The sequence below is a fragment of the Physcomitrium patens genome, chromosome 13 (genome assembly GCF_059467195.1).
Source record: "Physcomitrium patens ecotype Gransden chromosome 13, ASM5946719v1, whole genome shotgun sequence".
Lineage (NCBI taxonomy): Eukaryota > Viridiplantae > Streptophyta > Bryopsida > Funariales > Funariaceae > Physcomitrium > Physcomitrium patens.
In genome coordinates, this window is record NC_143422.1 from 11,173,922 (window position 1) to 11,194,365 (window position 20,444).

General features: G+C 40.0%; 3 protein-coding genes across 4 annotated transcripts; 1 reads left to right on the plus strand and 2 right to left on the minus strand.

The window, feature by feature from the left end:
* Window positions 1-373: 373 nt before the first annotated feature.
* On the minus strand, window positions 374-8,442 carry LOC112290194 (uncharacterized). Of its 2 annotated transcripts, none has more exons than XM_024536235.3 (16): window positions 8,063-8,442; window positions 7,170-7,316; window positions 6,926-7,016; window positions 6,448-6,566; window positions 6,096-6,286; window positions 5,762-5,972; window positions 4,695-5,552; window positions 4,251-4,503; window positions 3,763-3,956; window positions 3,160-3,642; window positions 2,731-2,949; window positions 2,352-2,591; window positions 1,987-2,196; window positions 1,275-1,532; window positions 938-1,141; window positions 374-745 (listed from the first exon to the last, which is right to left on the minus strand). In XM_024536235.3, exons 1-16 carry the CDS (start codon window positions 8,210-8,212, stop codon window positions 554-556), a joined length of 4,020 nt encoding a protein of 1,339 aa, XP_024392003.1. In that variant the 5' UTR covers window positions 8,213-8,442; the 3' UTR covers window positions 374-553. The 2 variants fall into 2 exon arrangements, with proteins under 2 accessions (XP_024392003.1, XP_024392002.1); XM_024536234.3 differs by having other exon boundaries at window positions 4,251-4,506; window positions 8,063-8,407.
* Window positions 8,443-8,711: 269 nt separating this feature from the next.
* LOC112290195 (phosphoribosylglycinamide formyltransferase, chloroplastic) lies at window positions 8,712-12,297 on the plus strand. The gene is made up of 5 exons (XM_024536236.3): window positions 8,712-9,533; window positions 9,774-9,885; window positions 10,219-10,395; window positions 11,309-11,435; window positions 11,632-12,297. The coding sequence occupies exons 1-5, from the start codon at window positions 9,077-9,079 to the stop codon at window positions 11,743-11,745; spliced, it is 987 nt and encodes a 328-aa protein (XP_024392004.1). The 5' UTR covers window positions 8,712-9,076; the 3' UTR covers window positions 11,746-12,297.
* A 1,624-nt stretch (window positions 12,298-13,921) lies between these two features.
* On the minus strand, window positions 13,922-15,761 carry LOC112290678 (chlorophyll a-b binding protein 6, chloroplastic). The gene is made up of 4 exons (XM_024537236.3): window positions 15,468-15,761; window positions 14,779-14,881; window positions 14,360-14,645; window positions 13,922-14,218 (listed from the first exon to the last, which is right to left on the minus strand). The coding sequence occupies exons 1-4, from the start codon at window positions 15,665-15,667 to the stop codon at window positions 14,070-14,072; spliced, it is 738 nt and encodes a 245-aa protein (XP_024393004.1). The 5' UTR covers window positions 15,668-15,761; the 3' UTR covers window positions 13,922-14,069.
* Between the last annotated feature and the right edge of the window lie 4,683 nt (window positions 15,762-20,444).

Here is a 20,444-nt window from a genome sequence, read left to right on the forward strand (position 1 = left end):
AATTGAGTTTTCTTGACAAAGTTTACCACATTAGTATTACGTAGTGTGAATTTATTGTGTCCGTTGTATGTGAAATGCGAGTCAGTTCATTTCTAATACAAAATATTTACATTACTATGAGCATGCTAACACCATAATCGAACTCTAAGGTGTGTGCCGATTGCCAAGAAAGTCACTCAGATCAAAAGAACGACCAAAGGAGAACAGGTGGTCAACAAGTACTAGCTGAGTGGGACTTCCTTTCTTCATGCCTGACACATTGAACCAGTGTTACACACAGACAACGTACAAAAACATATTGGCCTTTCAGGAAATAATATGTTACATGTGTGCTAGTACCAACAATCCCCAAAAGTACAGGTCAAACTGGGCGTGTGAAAATATTGCAGTTATACCATGGTGACAATCACCCAAAAAATTGTTTCGTCAACAGTAAAATAAGGCCGTGGATTTTGCTATCCAAAACATTAAATTCGAAAAAAGGAAAAATGTAGGTTATGGGGGTTTCAGGTTCCGGAGACATATAGCTGCATAAAAACACTAAGTGGACTCATTAATCGTCTGCATTTCGGGATTTCTTACTGCCATACTGTCGTGGACCATTGCTCTTTTCTTGCCGAGCTTTCTCACGGTAGCGATCCTTTGCCTCTTCACGCCTCCTCTTTTTGGACACCTCTTCTTGGGCAGATTGCTTGAGTAAGTATGCCTTCCGTTTCTTATCCTGCTCCACCTTTCGCTTCTTTGCCTGCCCAAACAATCAACACAAAAATGTATCAGAAAAAATACAATTAAACAAGTGACAATCAAATGATCAAAATGTAAAAGTAAATGGTAGACTATACAAATCGTAAGGGAAAGCAGAGCGCAAATGGAAAGTGATTATGTATTGAGAGGAAAGCAAATACTCACTAAAAAAAACAAGACGATGAGTTAATACCTTTTCATTGCGTATTAAGCTGAGTTGATTGACCAGCGTAACCACGTGGCGCTCATGTGGTTCCATCAGAACAGCCCTCTTCGTCTCAAGCAGTGGATTCTTCCGCTTTTTCTGATCCTTAGGCTTGCTTTTAAATGGCAAAGCCTCTTGCAACGATTTTGGTACTTTGAGTGCGTTGAAATGTCGAGGTTTTCTCTCGATTTTCTGCAGCACCAATACAACCACCATGAGAGTAGGTGACGAAAGTTAATTAATGGTGCCATTTGATTCAACTACCTTCAGCACTTGACAACTGACTCAGACAGATCCTAATCAATTTGTGAGCCAGAAGGAATACCTTGTAAAGAGAGTCTTGGTTGACCGGAACTGGCAGATTCTTTTCCCTTCGAAGCTCCCCAACTGTCTTCATACCCTTCCATTGAGCATCCTTTGCTTGGAGCAAGGTAGTAACCGGATTGAAAAATTTGGGAATGTCAACTTTAGTCCAAGCACGAAGGAACACAATATCACTCATTAAAATTTTGTCTTCAAACGTACACCTGACGCTGCCCTCTCTCCACTCTTTCCGTTCTTTCCCTTGCCCTGCTTTCACGGCCTGCACCATCTCGAAATGATGCAGCAAATTAGTATGTATCGTTCAATCAGCTTTCAAGACGATGTTAAATTGACTTGATTGACTTAGACTTGGGTGACTCGCGGTTAAGTTCATCTTTGTATTGAGTAATTTTGGTCCTCAAAGAACAAAGATTACTTAAGCATCAAACGGTACTCTGCATATCTAAAGTCACTAATATTATAAGGAACTATGCACATTGATTAAAGAAACTGTGTCCATGAAACAAATAATGGACAACACAGAGCACCTCAGTCCGGGTTCTAAAAGGGATAAACCATGACTGTTGTAAGTTTGAGTGCTAACCTCCAGCTGAATAGAACAAGGAATATCCACATTTCGATGGGAGTGCAAAAATCCAAACAAGTTCTTAGAAAGTTAAGTGATGAAAAGAAGGTTTAGAGTTCTGACAGGGAATGTCACGTGTGTTTCTTACCTTCTTGATCTGACCACGAATGCCACTAACTGTGCGAACTGCAGCACCTTCAAAACGCGCGACTTCTAATGCAGATGTGAACATATCCTTCACGAAGGCCGTCTTCTTAAAGATCTTGTACGGGTAGCCTACAAGCTTCAATTTCTTAACTACTGAGGCAGATTGATCTTGGTCCAGAACAACACCAGTTGCACTGATCCTAAATGATGACTGTAGAATACCAGTAGGAAAATGGCATCTAGTCAGTACACTCACGACGATATCTGGACAAAATACTAGAAGCCTCTCCTTAGAATGCTAGATAGTAGAAGCTTCAGAAGAACTGAGAAACACGATGAAAAAACTAAATTAAGTTGTCATCGAACCTGTGCGTTGTTCAAATGTTGGAAGGCAATAAGACCAGAGTTTGGAGGCGCTATGGGACCCCAAAAACTGGCTAAACAATGCATATGCTCGGGCGTGTATTTTAGCATTCGATGGCGTCCATTTCTATCCTCTATTGAATATACAGGCAGCGTTTGGAACCTTCGCCATCCAACAGAGACAACAAGTGGATCCCGATTCTTGAGAACCTTCCGATGCCATCGATGTCGTTTTATCCTTACCTGCGATATAATTATTTATGCATGAAAAAATCGTGCATCTTATAATACAATTGCGGATGCTGTATCAGTATCGTAAATCTACATTACACACTTCAACGAACAGGAATGATGCATAGTAAAGATAATATCGTGGTGATACCTGCATATAGCCGACAGCTTCCTCCCCACGACTTAATCCTCCAACCAGCAATGGAATAGTTGGATCAAAGTACTGGACCATTTCACAGGGCATGCCGTGAAGCTCAAGACGCAAATAGGTACCCCCTCGGTATCCTTCCATCTCTATCCTGGTTATTTCATCCACCTCTGCAAGTTCGGCTAGATTCTTCTGTTTCCGTAGGGCAATCTCGTCCTTAATCTGCGGATTTTGATACAACATGAAGATTAGTTTAAGAAACAAAGAAACAGGACTTCGTTGTTTGAATTACGCCTTGACCTATTATCAATTAGTGGAGAACATGGTAGTTACACTTGCAAATAAAGTTGCAATCCAAGCTCTAACCCAACAACGCAGGCTCGTAGGAAAAAATAATACGTTTAAATGAGAGATACATGAAAGTCAGTAAACCTGATCAAAGTAGTCCTTCGAGCCAGATTCATTTCCAGACCCTCCATACTTCTTACGGCTCTCGTTTTCTATTGGTTCTTCAGCCACATCTTCCGACCCCTCATTATACTGTGCATCAAATCTGGCTCGAAGTGCAAGCTTCTTGAGACGCCTATCCTCTTCTTCTGCAGAAAGCCCACCAGGCTTTGCGTCTTCCTCAGCATCTCCCTCAGGATTGGCTGCAACATGTTGTTCTCCTGTTTCCAAGTCCTCGAAATCTCCAAATACTTCATCGTCCCCAAACATCTCAGTATCGTCATCAGCGCTTTCCCTTGCCTTACCCCTATTAGCCGCTTTATTCCAATCTCCAGTGACAAAACGGTCACGTATTGATTCAATAACTTCAGGATTACGCCAATCTTGGAAGGAGTTTGGATCCTTATCTAGCCTACTGCAATCCTCTGCGTCAGCATCATCTAGGTTTGTGGCTCCATTACTGGAACTCTGCAAGCAGATAACAAGCAAAAAAAGAAAGATTACTATCCAAGTTACCAATTGAAATCCACATAAATCAGTCACTCGGCATTTCATTAATACAGAAAACAGGCTCAAACTGAAACGAACCTGATGCCGCTCGTTTCTCAACCTAAAAAGTTCCTCGTCCTCACTATCAGAGTCCTGGTTCTGTAAAGAGCTTCCTTGTAAAGTCTCTTGCTGACCATACACCAAGCGCATCAAATCTATTTTCTTCTCCACATTAGCGAGGGCTCGTGCAAACAACCCCTCCTTCCACCGAGATGCATCTCCAAGATGACCCTCTGAAAGATGTGGTATTCACGATCATAAGGTTATCCATGGAAAACGATACCAGTAAATTGGGTTTCGCAAATAATACACGATGTAGACTTATGGCCCGCATTGTGGGCCGAAAAGAATACCAAAACTGGACGCCTAACCTCCTAACATCAGTTATTACCAAGATATATTCTCAGCCCGAAAGATGCCATCAACTTTAATCCAGATCTGGAAATCATAAAAATAGTATCTGTTAAGTAAGACATTCAGACACCACGCTTTCATGTAGTAATTCAATTTAGGGGATTTAACAATACCTGTCACTAAACCATCATCTTCTGACAGACCATACTGTCCTTCCGCTGTTTTTTCGAGTTCATCCCTTGTGGGCCCATTCATGTCAGAGTCGTTCTGACTCGATTTCCTAGGTTTTCGCTCGCCCTCTTCTTGATCTTCGGATTCATCTTCATCGTCATCCTCATCTTCCCCATCATCTTCTTCAGATCCATCTTCATCTTCGTCTTCTTCAGAATCATTATGGTCAAAATCCCCGTCACCGTCTTGTTTCATCTGCTGGAAATAAAGGGAAACTGGTTTAATAACTATTCCCATCGCAAAGAAAGATCCTTATCCACTTAGAGGTATCCCGTGATTGACACAAAGATAAAAATGTGAACTTTTATCATGAGAACTCTACAATCTGATGCTATAAATATTGCATGGAATATGTCTGAAAACATTTCGAAGACAAACAGGCATACCTTCTTTGGCACGTCAAGATCCTCAGATTCATCGCTTGAGTCATCAAATACAACATTCTCTTCATTGTCTATCCTCGTAGTTCCAGTTTCGATCTCTTCGTCGTCCTCAAAAACAGCTTTACGTCTTATCCTGCCATTTTTGAACTCCTTTACTTCAGACGGTTTAACGCGTTCAGGAACTGCCTTTGAAAACTTTTTCTCTGAAGTAGACTTTATAGGATCATCTTCTTCCTCGTCATCATCTTCGACGTCGCTATCTGAACCATCACTTTCCTTAGTAATCTTTCCATTAGTTGAAGGAAGGATACGTTTCCGACTCAATACATCTTCTTCAACCCCTTCATCATCATCATCGTCCTCGTCCTCGTCCTCGTCACCTTCCTCCTCTTCATCATCCTCATTTTCCTCATCCTCATTATCCTCATCGTCCTCATCTTCGACTTCATCCACACCACTTTCTTCCTTACCTTTAGAATCAGTAGCCTCTAGCTTCATAGGGCCACTGCCACGGAAGAGCTGGATAAAGCTCTTCTCCAATTTCTCATCTATGGAATACTTAGTATTTTGAAGTGTCTTCACCATAGTCACGCCGACATCATCGTTCTCAACTCCTGATTCTAAATCTCTCTGTTCAGCCTCATTTTGCTCAGTTTTTGAATACTGCACCTGATGGTCATTGATATCCACATAAGTAGCATCTTTATCATAAAGCACCTCCCCAACATTCGACCAAGGTGAATATAGAAGTTTTTCTTTCTCTCTTAGCCCCTTCTTCTTTGTAGCCGAAGGAAGAGGACAGGGATCCTCAAGTGCCGATACTCCAGCTAACTTGCAGTCACCAACCCCTGCTATGTGCACCTGCAGTCCAGAATACAAAAAACAACGCTAAAATTGATTACTTATAATTGACTTAAAATAATCGAAACTTTACGGGCAAATGCAAGAGGATGGGTCCACATAGAACTGTAAAAAGCTTGCGTAAATAGTCATCCTATGCTTGTAGTAATTAAGCTTAGGAGAGCTTTCTTCACTTCCCACACTAGAGAGAAAGCAAGCTGATCACGAACCTTCATTCCTAACTTGAGATTGCTACCACGCAGGTAACCAAAAAGTGCTACATTGCGATCACATTTGGGGTCTTCTTGAACTCTTTCGGGAGGTGTCAAATCTTCAAAACGATCTGCTAAGATATAGGGATGCACTGCCCGCCATGAAAGAGGCCGAAACTTTGCAATTGAGATAAATCTAGCCAAATTGTGGACCTCTCGCTTTGGATATCTGCACGTTTAAAGAATACAATGAGTTATCACACGCAATTAAGTCTGGAGCCTCTACAACAAATCTCGAAAGAATTTTAGCACAACATCCAGGCCACAGCTGAAGCATGTAGGCAATACTTACTTTCCATAGACAAGTCCAGAGAGATAAAATAATTTGGCACCGTCATAGATTTCTGTCCAAAAACGATTCTTCAGTTTTTTCTTGGTTTTCCTCAAACGCTTCGCGTCTTTAAACTTGTCTAAGTGCGTTAGCACTCCCATGACTTTTGGAAAACCATGAACTTGCAGAATGTTGAGAAACTCAAATGTTTCCTGCACAGTCAGTACTTCAAATCAGATCCCACTTTCACCCACATTTAAAAGTTGAAATACCAAGAACACCATCTCTTAGATCACAACCAAATCTACATAAAATTCAAAAGTTTAACAGATGATAGTGAATTGGATTTATGTAGTTGTGAGGAAAAACACACCATCTCAAAGCCATAGCTCCCGTCTGTAAGGAGAAGCACTAGGTCCGCAAACTTGGCAGCATCGATCATAGCATTAATATCATTTGCACACTCCACAAACTGAAGCCTCCTCTGCTTACCTGTAGTCATTAAGAAGTGATATTAGTGTAAATTGACACGTTTCAGCTTGAAATACATGTGGTGATGATATTAAAACGAAATCATAAGAAACAGTAACCCTGTCAGAATTTTCATACGATATATGCAGTCTCATAACCTTCACGTATCATAATCCCACAATGACCACCCTGCTCTCAAATAAGTAGTGCATAGGTAAACAAAAAGACTGATCTCTTTGAAAGGGCCTTCCAGTTGCATCCCTGAATATCCGAAAATGTTTCAAACAACCCTCTTCAGATGTCCGACCAACATAGCTCCTCCGAGGTACGAGAAATTAAGTACCGTTTTTCAACTGTAACAGTGTTAAGAGATGTATTACCTGATACAACAGTAATTGGACCTCGCACTTCAGAAAGATTGTGCTTTGTATAATGTTTCACCAAGGATTGAATCAAAAGAGTCTTTCCAACCTACATTAAGAACCAAACACATCCTTAGAAGTACGGAAAGCAACTCCACTACAAACCAGACAGTGGCCTCCTCATGCACTTCCAAAAAAAGCAGCGGAAGTACACAAAACTAACTCGAGATTCTAGATGGTTCAGAATATAAACCCGTCGTACCTGCGGTGGTCCATGGACAACAACTACGTACGGTGGGGGTTCACCAGTGGCTCGATCTATTATAGGTACATGAAGTCGTCGCTGGTCTTTCTCTGCTGTGCGGGCCTGTAAACGATGAGCCTTCTTGGCTGAATTGAAGGTAAATGCCTAACCACAACCACAGAAAATCAGTATCAACCAGAATCCAGTCTACCAAGGCATGGAACTTACGCCATACATGATCTAACACTGCTATCCATCTTCTTAAGATTACAAAGCTAACCTTGGGTTGCCGTTAGGGCTTCCCAATTTAAGGTCTACGAGAAATCGAAGCAAGCACACGTTCAGGTTGTTATGTGTAGAATAAAGTTTGCCGATAGTAAAGTCATACTTAGAGGACGTCATAGTTTTAATTAAAAAGAAACAATCCCTCCAAAATCATCATAATCGTCTACAGGAAGTTTCACAAATCGTAGGAGACGCTATATTTCTCCACTAAACTGTACCAATCAGGGTCCGGCGCGGCGCGATTTGTAGTTAGTGGAGCGCCTTCAAATGCACGCATTTGATGCGAGGGACACTAAGTTAAGTCGCTCACTGAGACATCAGTGCATACAGAGCAACTGTCTATGAACATGAAAGAGATGAATTCGAAGGAACGGACTGCTAAATCGCGATTTGGAATAGTCTACAATACAAATCCTTCCAATACCGAAAATGGACTGTGCAGAGTCTCGACAATGCGTCAGATTACTGTCATTTCCAAAACCTTGGTGACTGGTGCGCGCAACTTAGTGCACAATTCCAAGAATTCAAGTGACGGAGCCCACAGTGAACCGCATCGATGACAGCTACAAAACTATACACTCATGAGAATCGCATTATTGCGTGAAGCAGAAAAATCGCAAACTGACCTTAGGGTTCCTTTCCTTTCCACCATCCACACCACGTTTCTTTTTGTCAATTTGCTTCTTCTTCTCCTTGGCAGGTCCTGCTTGCGGCTGACGGTGCTGCTTCTGCTTGCCCTGGGAGCTTTTCCCCGCTAAGCCCAACGCAGATACCATCGTGTTTGACGATCTCACGCCACCGCCGTGAATTCAATCCAAACACACATCACAAACCTGAACCTCCGTTCAAAACTACAGTCCAAATTTGAATAGGAGCAGCACCCTAGGGACACCTGCGGCTTTGATACACTAGAACATTCTAAAGATATCCCAAGCACATGAACCCGAATGCAACTGGGGTTTAAGGGTCAAAGGCACTACAAACCCTAAACCCTAGCTGGGTGCACTAGGAGAATAATACTGCTCCAAGGTTGGTCTTCTACTATTGACCATTAGAAAATGCCCTAAATTCGAAAGTAAATTTGTAGACCTAAAACTCTAGTAAATCTATCTCTGGAAAAGTTCCGTCAGAGCTATCCATAACCCAGAAAGGGGGCGTGTTCTTGGCTTGTTGATAACCGAGTATTGTTGTAGAGATTCGGCAAGGTCGCACATTGGTATCTTACGCCAGCCTACATAATGTCTCTGTGGTCCCCTGGTACAGCACTGTGTGTCATTTGTGGAAGGGGAAGAAGCTTTTAGAGTATATCCGTGGATGTTTCTGCCAATTTACAATTCTGATATACTTCTCCGATTCAGGGTGTCGTAGCTTTCTTACGCAATCTGCATTGCTGCTCTGGTTGCTTTAAAATATCCTGCCTTTTTCATACTGAAGATTTGGACTGTGACTGGTGAATGATACGATGGTCTGTTCGGAGAGCTAGGTTTTGAGAGATTTTAAGCAAGACGATCAGGGCTGAGAGAATATGTAGTGTAATTTGTATTTGATGGATTGCTTTTGCTTGCTATCTCCAGGTCTGTGATTTACGACTAGTGTGTAGTCATCTGGCTGTGTGATTTTAGTCCTTGAGCACCATCTCAATGGAGCTTTCTAAACTCGCAAGCCGTTCCAGGCACTGTGGCTTGGTTGCCCACCGTCGATCATCTACTCCGGCAGACTGCCGTTCCCACATTACCAGTCTATCCCTCACTGATACTACCAAACCCAGAAGTTTGATGTCAACTCTTCGTCACGATGTTTCTTCAAAAGAAGGTCGGGTACGGTTTGGGCGGGGTGTGGAAGTGCAGCGACTTGTCAAATGCGAGAGTTTGCAGGAGGGACAAGTAGGGAGTGTCGAAGAGAAAACAGCTTTTGCGGGTAGATTAGAAAATGGTGCAGAAGACTCTAGACAATCCGGAGGTCATGACGATGGGCTTGCGAGGGCAAAGCTTGCTGTCTTCGTTTCTGGTGGGGGCTCGAACTTCCGAGCTATTCATGCTGGATGCAAGGAAAACGCAATATTTGGCGACGTTGCCTACGTCGTTTCAGATAAGCCTGGTATTTCACTTTCTCTGTTGTTGATGTTCCACGAATTGTAATCAGATGTTGCACAGTCTTTCTTTTTCCTCTTCTTATTCTTCGGTTTAAATTTGTGAGCCCTTTTCTTGGTTGACACCTTTTATTGTAGTAGTTTCTTGCATGTATTGAAATGATTTTTTCACCGTCACGTTATGCAATGTATGCTTTAGAAGCAAGGGATTGTTGACGGGTTTGGTCTGGTTTGATTTGTGTATTCAGGTTGCAAGGGCTGTGAATATGCCATCGAAAACAACATTCCCGTTTTAGCGTATCCAAAAGGCAAGCATGCGCCTGAGGGAATTTCTCCTACTGAGCTTGTAGAGCAACTGAGGTGAATATAAAGAATTGTCTTTTATCTCCTTTAACATGTTGTGCTTCATTAGGCTGAAAAGTATTCTGCCCCGGTGAGGTGAATAAGCTTGGTTTCATCTATTGCTCTATATCCTATTTGGTAGTCATTATTGAGAGCTATCGTCATCTTTAGTCTTCAAATTGTGTAGGATGCTGTTATGTGAACTGGTCAGTCTAGCCGGTTGATCCTTCACATGGGCCTCTAACTCTATGCAACGTATTTCAATGCGCAATCTTACTTAGTATCATAGCTATGAACTGATACATCAGAGTTATTGTTGACAATGCAATACTAAAATGAGTTGTAACACAGGGGTGCAGGTGTGGAATACATCCTGCTAGCAGGGTACTTGAGATTACTTCCTTCTGAGCTAGTTCACGCGTATCCTCGCGCAATCTTAAATATACACCCTGCTTTGCTTCCGTCGTTTGGTGGGAAGGGGTATTTTGGAATGAAAGTTCACGAAGCTGTCATCCGTTCAGGTGCCCGGTAAGTGGTTGAAATTGAAAGTCTCTTGTATTAGATATGTGTAAAGATTGCTCATCAGATTCAATACTGTACGACTTACTCACTTTATTCTCCCTGCAAGGCGACTGTTGAACAATTCCTTGAGGGTGCGAGGGATAATGAATGACGCCTTGTGATAGTCTTCCATGGCATTGATCTGCATGTGCAGCGATGTTTGTATCAACAACTTGTCTTAGGGCCTCCGCGAAAAAATATTTCTGAACTTAGTGGACTAGCATCTACCCTAAATGGAATTTGAAAATTGGCGTTGCATTTGGTTATGCTTGTTGCTGAATACTGTACATAGATTCCTCCAGTAAATTTGACTTGGTTTGTGGATGTTTGTTTTCCCGGATTTGTATCTTTATTATTTCACACATGGCTGTTATCCTACGCTTCTGGGAGTAAAATTGCTGTCATGTCTCTGGCACGTGTGGCAGAGATGTTGGATATCACAGTTTGTCGGATTATTAAAGACGACAAAAGAATATTTTCTTAGTTCACATTTCAGGACATGAGCAGTAACCGTTGAGAAGTGAGCTTGGTTTTCTGTGACGCTGATGTAACCATCGCAGTTTTTCTGATTATAAACGACGACTGCAATTTATTTCCAGAGCCCCACTAATGGACACGGGTAGCAGGTTATGAGTCGTAGATTGACACTTGTATGTGTGGACTCTGATGCTGAACATCACAGCCTGTCTGACCGTGGACGATGCTGATAATTTCAAGTCTGATCTCACTCTCCAGTTACACAATGATTCTTGAACTCGGTCAAAATAGCCTGAGATATTTTCTTATCTCGTATGTTGTGGACAAAAGTGGCATTCTTTCAGATAGACGTATAGTTTCTATCGAATCAATATTTAACGTGTATTTGGTGCATGTCTTGCAGATTCACCGGAGCCACAGTACACTTTGTAGACGAGAAGTACGATACTGGTCCCATTCTGGCCCAAAGAGTCGTACCTGTGCGAGCTGATGATACCCCTGCTGAGCTAGCTTCTAGGGTTCTAAAAGAGGTGCAGTTTTATTGTCTTAATTCTGTTGCACGTGTAATTCATTTTATTTTTGCAATCTCTCTTCCTATGCTTCCAGCTTTCATATATCGAGTTCACTTTAAACTGGATTGTTCCCTTCATTTGTCTAAGGGTTTACGGTGATATAGATCTTGTACTATGTCGTGTTTTTCCTCACACAAGTGCACATGTGATGCAGGAGCATCAATTGTATTCGTTTGCAGTTTCCGCGCTCTGTGAGGATCGCATCTTCTGGCGCGAGGATGGTGTGCCAATCATTCGCAAGTCATGGGACGAGGCAGAGTATGTATGATGATGTTCTCCAATCATCTAGTGAAGGTTCTTGGAGTTCATTGGTGTACATCATGGTCTCAAACGGGAATGTATTTTGTGTCCAATCCTTGTTGCCTGGTTTTGGCATTGTGGATTGGCAATCAAAGAATAATCACCTGTACTGAAGGGGCTGCATTTCACACTTCATGTGCAGTGCTCCCCAAGTGGGTATAGCATTCGTCTTGCAAAAGTGTGCTGATACAACGTGAAAGGTTGTTGAAACACTGAGACAGAGGATTCGTTCACTAGAAAGTTAGGAATGTTGCGTGGCCCTTGTGTTGCCTTTTGGGTACACTTATTACAGCTGTGGATGGTGCTCATTTCTTTTTTTTGAGTAGAACGGAGAGGTTGAGCACCTTCTCTAAACTGTGTCGCCTTAGAGTGGCGAGAATAATGTTTCAGCGTGGAACTTTCCCTCTGCTCTTGGGCTGCCAGCTTGCTTTCAAGGGACGTAACATCAGTCTGCCAGACCACAGGAGGTGAAAAATCCTTCGTTCGAGAGTAACAAAGAAGTTCTGCATTTTTGTTGAAATGTCGCACCGTTCGCACTTGCTCTGAGTGGTTTACTTGTTTATTCAATTTTGATCATGATGTAGCATCTTAAGTAGTTTGGCCGTGGGTGTCAAAGATTTTTGCTTTTTCATGAAAAACTTATGAGATGTTTGTGGCGCACACGAAGGTCACAATCACCTGTAAACCTTTCAGAATGCAAAATTCTCTCGGAATCGTCTGCACTAACTTGATCGTAATTAGTATTCAGTCATTGAAGTACACTTGTCTCGTTTTTACATGTCATGTACATCATATCACTAATGTACCGTAAACCTTGACATGAGGTCCATAATTTACATATGACATCACTGATGCTATTTCAAAGTTTAAGGGTTATTCCAACACATCAGATCAATACCATTTGATTCCATATTTTTAAATGCCATGTATAGGTACAAGGGCCGTAGCGGAACAGGTACCCAGCTGGTACTTGGTACTGCATGAACAGAAAATCCAAACCGCTCTCTGTACCAAAAATCTTTTCTTTCTACTTGTTCACAAATGACTTTGGATGATTCTTTTTTAAAAAATAATTTTGCACCCCTACTATCAACATTTAGGGACTCCAAACATATGATTGCCTGTCAATACGCTGCTCACAAAATTTAAGGCAGCTCCAATACATCTACGTAGACAAGCATGGATGATGGACGGACGAAGTGCGTAATCAAGATACGAGTATAGCTACTTAATGTGTATAGTAGTCATAGGTAGAAACTAAGTTGTGTAATTGTTGAATATTACACAATCTTTTGTATAAGTGTAAATACGCATGCGTTACCTGTTGTACAATTATTTTCTAAACTTTTCACTTTAAATCCAAATATTAAAAATTGACTTCAAGATACATAATTATGTTATACTTATCACATCGAGTACAAAATCATTGCAAAATGAATTAATCTGTGCTAAAGATATGTTCAAGGGTTGCACAAAAGTCACACTCTTACTTAGTACTACATGATTATAATGTTCAAATATATTGTTGTATGATTATCTTTAAGTATGAAGGAACGTGTATGTTGAGAGTATAGTGAACAAGGTGTTGCGTCGGCGTCATTGTGGTCAGATTACAACACTCAAATGTGACAACTTGCTTTCACATTCACCATCTCATTGCTATTGACCTTCCATCAGTGGCAAAGATCTCCACTTTAATTATCAATTTGAATTGAAACATCTCTTTTTAGAAGAAAATTTAATTGATTGCAATTTGGGAGAATGATTCATGTTATACATCTTGTTAGTTGACATTCTTGGCGCTCATCAGGAGATTTTTTACCATCAGAATGAAGTGTTTGACTTAAATTTTGTGACGTGCTGAAGTAACCAGGATTTGATCTATTCCAATTTCAGAATGTATTGTTTAAACCTATGTCACCTTCAGGTAGAAAGTGGAGTCCTGTGTTACATACATAATGATAACAAAGGTAGACTATTCGATTGGAGACTCGATGAGAGTGTTTCTGGCGTCAGAGAAAATGCGATAACAATATCACAAGGTTGACGATAGCTGTCGGATACAGCCAAAAAGAGAGTACCAGAAATCATGAAATGAAAACGAAGAGTGACAAAGGGAGCAGATTCACTGAAGTCAAGTGCAATTGGGCAACTACTTGTCTTGTATACAGGGGAGGCCAGCGAATAAAGTAGCCTTATGATATTACAATGGCGAGAATATGTCAACCACCACATCTCCGTCTAGTGGTTACTGCAGGAGGAAAGATTCTGAAGTCTCGACGAGTTGATAATCTACAGCACAGATCGGGGAATGATGACATGAGCGATGGTATTGTGCCACGGGTCAGCCAAGTGAGTCTTCAGGTTCTCCAAAGGGCCGGTGCCAGGGTAGGCAATGGCTTGGACTGCAAAGCCCAAGAACGCCACGAGGGCGAGGCGGCCTGTAAAATTCCATGGCAAACACATTAAATTTTCCAGATTACTCATCGACGCAAAATTGGGATGTTTGCAGCACCTCAGTGGGAAGAAACAACTAATTATATCACTGAAACATACTTCAAATCGGGAATGAGATTGCTCACCGTTTTTGATCTCCTTAAGCTTCAGCTCTTCGAGATTGGCACCCTTCGAGAAACCCAAAGGATCAAAGGCACCACCTGGGTACTTCCTTTTCTCGGGATCAGGCTCGCCATTTCTCTGGGATTCGGCGAAGGCGATGGCAAGGAATTCAATTGCCAAGATCACAGGGAGATTGCCCCATGGAACTGGGTTGCCGAGGTAGGTAGCCTGGCCACCTGGTGTAGCTGCCCACTTCTGGGCAGACACCCAGTTGCCGTAACCGAGGGCCTCAGGGATCAACACTCCGGGCTGAATAAGAAAGACTTAGGTCAATATCAGGAAGTTCACGAGGGTCACGAGGGTCTAAACGTGACAATAGTTCTTGGGACGAGTGAAATCAGTATATAACTGAGACAAAATTAAATCTGGGTCTAGTACTTACAACGGCAAGCATAGCCCAGCGGGCGTGAATGAGCTCAGATTCCTTAAATCGTTCCAGGTTCTCAGGAACCTCTCCCAGTCCCAAGGGGTCGAACCCAAAGTCTCTGCATGCATGTTACACCTCTCATCAGAAACTATAACACTTTTCAATTAAGACTTACCATTGTACCAGCGAAGAGCCTTCTCGGGTCATAATTTCCGGGGCCCTTGTAGATCAGTGGGGCTATCGGGAATTTCTATCACACTTCATGGCTCGCAAAACTGGGTCGAGGTTAGGGTTATCTGTTTTACTCATTCACGTTGACATATGCCCAATTCGGAGGAAACATCCCAGAAGACGATACAGAGAGATGTACTGCACGATCATAAATCACCCAAGTAAATATACCCTTAAGCGATTGCACACGAAATTCCACTCGAGATTCCTTAATCCGAATAGAAACAAATGGGTACGATATGCTACCGAAGAATCCTAACTCCAAAAAAACACCATTACGCAACCACGGGCGCAATGTCTAATACCCAGCAGACGCAGCAACTCACGCACGGACAATGTAGGCGATGTCCAGGAAAATATCCGACATGAGGCGACAGCAGTCAAGCGTTTCCATCACTTCTCTAATCTAAATTCAACACAGCAGCCGTATTTTCCAACCACATTGCCAAACAAGTACAGAAACAATCACATACCCTGGGGCGGAGCCATCGAGGTAAGATGGGCGAGGGTTGCCGGGAAGCCACTCGGCCATGCACACACGGCTGCCATTAGAGCAACCCAGCAGGGAAACAGAGCTGGAGCCGGCGAAGAAGCTGGACTTCTGGGCTGTGGCGACTCCGGTCACCACACGGCTCACCTGGGCAGCAGCAGCAGTGGCCATTGCAGACGCCATTATCGCACACACAATGGGGGGGTACTTCGGGAAGAGGTAACGACAACAAGTGCACACAATGAGCTACTGAACAAGTAGAGTGAGGCATTCAGCTTAACCAGAGCGCAGTGGAAGGGGAGTAGAAGCAAGCATATTATCCCCATGGGTGGTGGAGAAGGGATAAGGAAATTGGGGAATCAGGCGGCGTTTATCCCATTGGCTCTCTCTGGATTGAGTCTCCGCCCAGTCCTTGGTCCACAAACTGTGCTTTGCTGATATTTCATTTCATCCCCTCCATCTGTGGCATTGTTTTTCTTTTTGTATGCCATGCTGGACTCTTCTTTGTGGGTGCCCTCGTCCATTACAGATTGCCACTTTGCATCCACTTTGGTCTTTGCCATTCAAACTCCCGCCTTTGCCATCCTCCGCCCATGACGCTCGTATCATCTTTCTAGCCAGAGTTGGCGCGTCCACTTCGAAACAATCGCTTGGTTCAAATATTACCCTGGAGCAGGTGAATGTTCTACCACCAGTGTTAAACTTCAGGGAAAAATTGTCTGTGAACGACGTGGGGAGGGATTGCATTTCTCTGATTTCTTGACAATGTTTCTGCTGCGTTTGTTGTGCGCTATTTCTGCAATCTCCGCTGGACATCAACCAAACTGACTAGATCACTGTTCCAACACCATATTTACTGTGATGTGAACTGATGGTAAAGTGGATGTTTCTGTTGTTCAAAACTGTACTACAATTCCTTTCCCAATCAAGGCCAAATCCATCCACAGGCTGGGATTTTAGAATGATTAATAAATTTTTATTTTCATCCAACTAGAGACTTTGGACAAGTTTGATTTTTGATTTTTTGCATATTTGCATGTTCAATACTTAACCAATAAATAAATACCATCTATGGGATTGTTATATAAAAGAAATTGAGTTTAGATAAAGGGTTCCTGATTGTATTGATTGCTTACGTGCTACTACTAAGTTCAATATTAATAGACAAACAACATAAAGAGGAAGAGGGGGAGAAAGGATGTGCAAAACCATACTTTTAATATGTTTCAAACAATGAGCATATACTAGAGAGGTTCTTAGCATAGTAGAAATAATTCTTAATAATTAGATCATCTAAAGTTTGTAGCCAGTTGATAACAGCTATTTCATAATTTCTTGTGTATTGGTTTATGGAACTAAGCCTCATCAGTTTAAGACATTACATCTTATCTTGTATTGCATTATGTAGGACTATTCATAATTCTTAGGCCACCTTCTCTTTGGCTACTCTCATCACCCTTAGACTAACTTTACTAGGAGTATTTCTCATCCTTAGGCTATCAAATTTAGTGGTGTTGTATTATACAAAGTCTTGTTTATAAATGTACTAATCATTTAGTTATAGAAAGAGGATTTTGATGGCTCCATAATTATTTGATAATTTCGAAAAAAAAAAGAAAAAAAAAAGAGTTTAAAAACAATCATAAACTCTAGAAATCCAAAATCTTAAATTCTAAAATTGTATCAAATCTTATATCTTTGTAACCCCAAATCTTAAATCCTATTAAATCTCAAATTTTAAATCCTGAAAAAGCTCTAGAACAATCTCTAAAAAAACTCCAAAAAAATCCTAAAACATCCTAAAATTTCTAAACCAACATTCTAAAAATTCTAAAAAATAATTAATCAACTATAATAAGGAAAATTTTATAATTAGATACTTTATTTAGCTTCAAATTATATACACTACTATTTTTATTAATTATTTATATATTTACAATAATTGACACAAATCAACTAAATATTGATTTATCTTGAAGTAAAAATTTCACTAATGTTGTTTGGTCTTTTTTTCTAAGTTTGAAAGAGACTTCCAAAAACTAAATCTCCAAATCCAATTATCATCTTTTGTTGAAACTCAGTATAAAACTTGGTATTTATATTTTTTATTAGTATTCTATATTATTTATTTTATTGCAGAATTTAATATAAATTATATTAATCTAAAGACATTTAATTTATAAAAAAAGAAGAGAGAATATGTTTCTATTTTTTATATAAAATTTCTAAAACTTATACAAAATCATGCAAAGTCATACTTTATTCAATTAATTTGTGGTGCAAGTATTGATTTTTTATACTTTTTTATATGGAAATAAGTTTTAGTTATAAGTAACTATTCAAGTAATAATCAAATGACCTTTATCAAGTTATTAATTCCTAAAAAGTGTACATTCTTAAAATTGATTAAAAATTATTAGCTTATAAATTTATAATATTCTAAAAATAAAAATTATATATAATTATACTTATTATATTTAAACATCACATGTCATTAATCAATCTATTCAATTTTGAATAATTTTGACATCTCAAAATAGTTCAAATATTTCCTAAAATTGGCATATTAAAGCAAAAAAGAAATACAACATTTGAAAAGTTTTAAAAGTTTATAATTAGAATAAACACAATATATATAAAATCTATGCCAATTTTTTCTTTTTTAAATAATTATGTCTTATAGAATCCTTAACCAAAACAATCTTGATATAATTAAATGTTTTAAACATTTGAAACAATTGCCTATCAAATTCATATAATATTTTATGTACTATGAATGAAAACTATAAAACAAATACTACTTTCTTCATTTGATTATTCAACCAAAATTTATCTAATTCTATAACTTTTAATTCTATCATCTCGTATCAATGCCCAATCCTTATTAAACTTTGCTTCTTCATTCAATCATCCAAATAGAGCATATAAGACTAAAATTCTACAAAATCCTAAGACCCCTATAAAGATGGTATAAAGAACTTGAAGTATAATGCTGAGCTAGACTAATTATGTACAAAGGTTGTAAAACAACTATGGCCATTGCCAAACATAATATGCATCTACTTTGCTTTGCTTAAGAACTAATATGGCAATGTGAGAGTGTTAGCAACTACTTTTGTTAGAGTTTTATTTATAGTTTTATTTTTTATTCATTGTCCTTGAAATGTCACTGACATAATCATGTAAGCTAATAAGTACATATAGAAATAGGTAGAAGTAAGTAAAAGTAGGTAAAAGTAAGTTAATTCTATAATATTTAATATGGAAGCTTCCTAGAAACTTCCTAGATGCTGCTTTGACTTCATAGGTGTCTTTAATTGACTTTTTGGATTAGAAACGTGGTCAAAAATTGGCCATGTGCCACACATGTTGTTAGCTTGAAGATCAAGCTAACTATGTGGCCCACACGTAGAAAAACTTATCTTGTAAGTTAAGCCATGTGTCCTACAAAGTCAACACCTATTGGAGGTCCTATAGAACGTCGCCACGTAGCTCTTACTTAGATAGTATATATAGAGACAAGAGTGAAGGCTTCTTCACTCTTGTCAATTCTTTTCTTGCTTCTAGTCTGTTTCAAGGGTCTCTAGTTTTCTTATCTTTTGGCAATAGCCATTCCAGTTTCTCTTTCAATATATATACTTGTTTATATATATTTTGTTACCTCTCTTTGAGTGAATGCTCACTTGTTTGAATTGTTTTTTCATCGAGTTCTTGTCCTTGACAGATTGACAAGAATGCACTTACAATATCAGAGTTTTGTTTTTCTTGAGTAAGAGTGGATTACCCCTTTCTCTTGACAAGACATAAGCGTATTAGAAGTTTGCGGATTACCTACTTCTAAACTCATATTCTTCTTAGTATCTTCTTTGTTATCAAGTCTTTTCTTTTTCTTTTGTCTTCAGCAATATCAGACAAATTTTTCTTCTTAGTATCATTATGGCAAAGCTTGTTGAAATGAAGAGTGCAATGGCATAAATGCAAGCACAATTGAGGGAGTTAATGCTTACGATGCATCAACTCAATTCACCAATATAGGAAAGAACAAAAATAGTAGAAAGTGGAGATATAGAGATGATCGGAGCTGCTTCAACATCTGCACCAAATCACATTCCTTCTCCAATTGTACAACACCCTGTAAGAACTAGAGAACCAAGAATTGCTTTACTCGAGAAATTTGATGGTACAAGATCAAAGTTTCGAGGGTTCATCAATTAAGTACAATTGGCAATTGAACTTCAACCGCAAAGCTATCCAACTCCAAGATCACAAGTCAGGTTTATTGGCACTCTACTTTCTGGTTCTGCATTATCGTGGTTTTTGTCTTTTCTTGAACAACGAAATCCAATATTAGACAATTTGAAAGCATTTTTGGCGGAGTTTCGATCTATGTATGGTGAACACGATGCAACTCGTGTCACAACAAACAAGATCCGAATTTTGCGACAAGAAAACCGCTCAGTAACAATGTATGCTTCACAATTTCGACAACTTGCAATTGACATCAAGTGGGATGATGCTGCACTCATCAGCCAATTTCTTTATGGATTGTAATACGAAGTAAAGAAATTGATGCTCAACTTACCTGATCCTCAAACTTTGAGTCCAGCAATCGATTTTGCGGTAAAATGTGACAATCGACTTTTTGAATTTCGATTCAAGAGTCGTATACGGGAACCTCAACGTTATTACTCAATGGCAACATCAACATCTTCGCCAAACGTACATTCGAAAGTAGAAGACATGCAAATTGACGCGGTACGTTTTAAACCCCTAACTGAGCAAGAAAAGATTCGTCGTCGTCAAGAAGGATTATGTTTATACTGCCGAGAACCTAAGCACACTGCTCAACATTGTCCAAAGAAACAATGTAACTATAAAATAAGGGGTACGGCGGTCAAAGAAGACAACATGTCGGAAAACGGATTCGTCCAGCTACAATAGGGACCGTGCAGCTGGAACC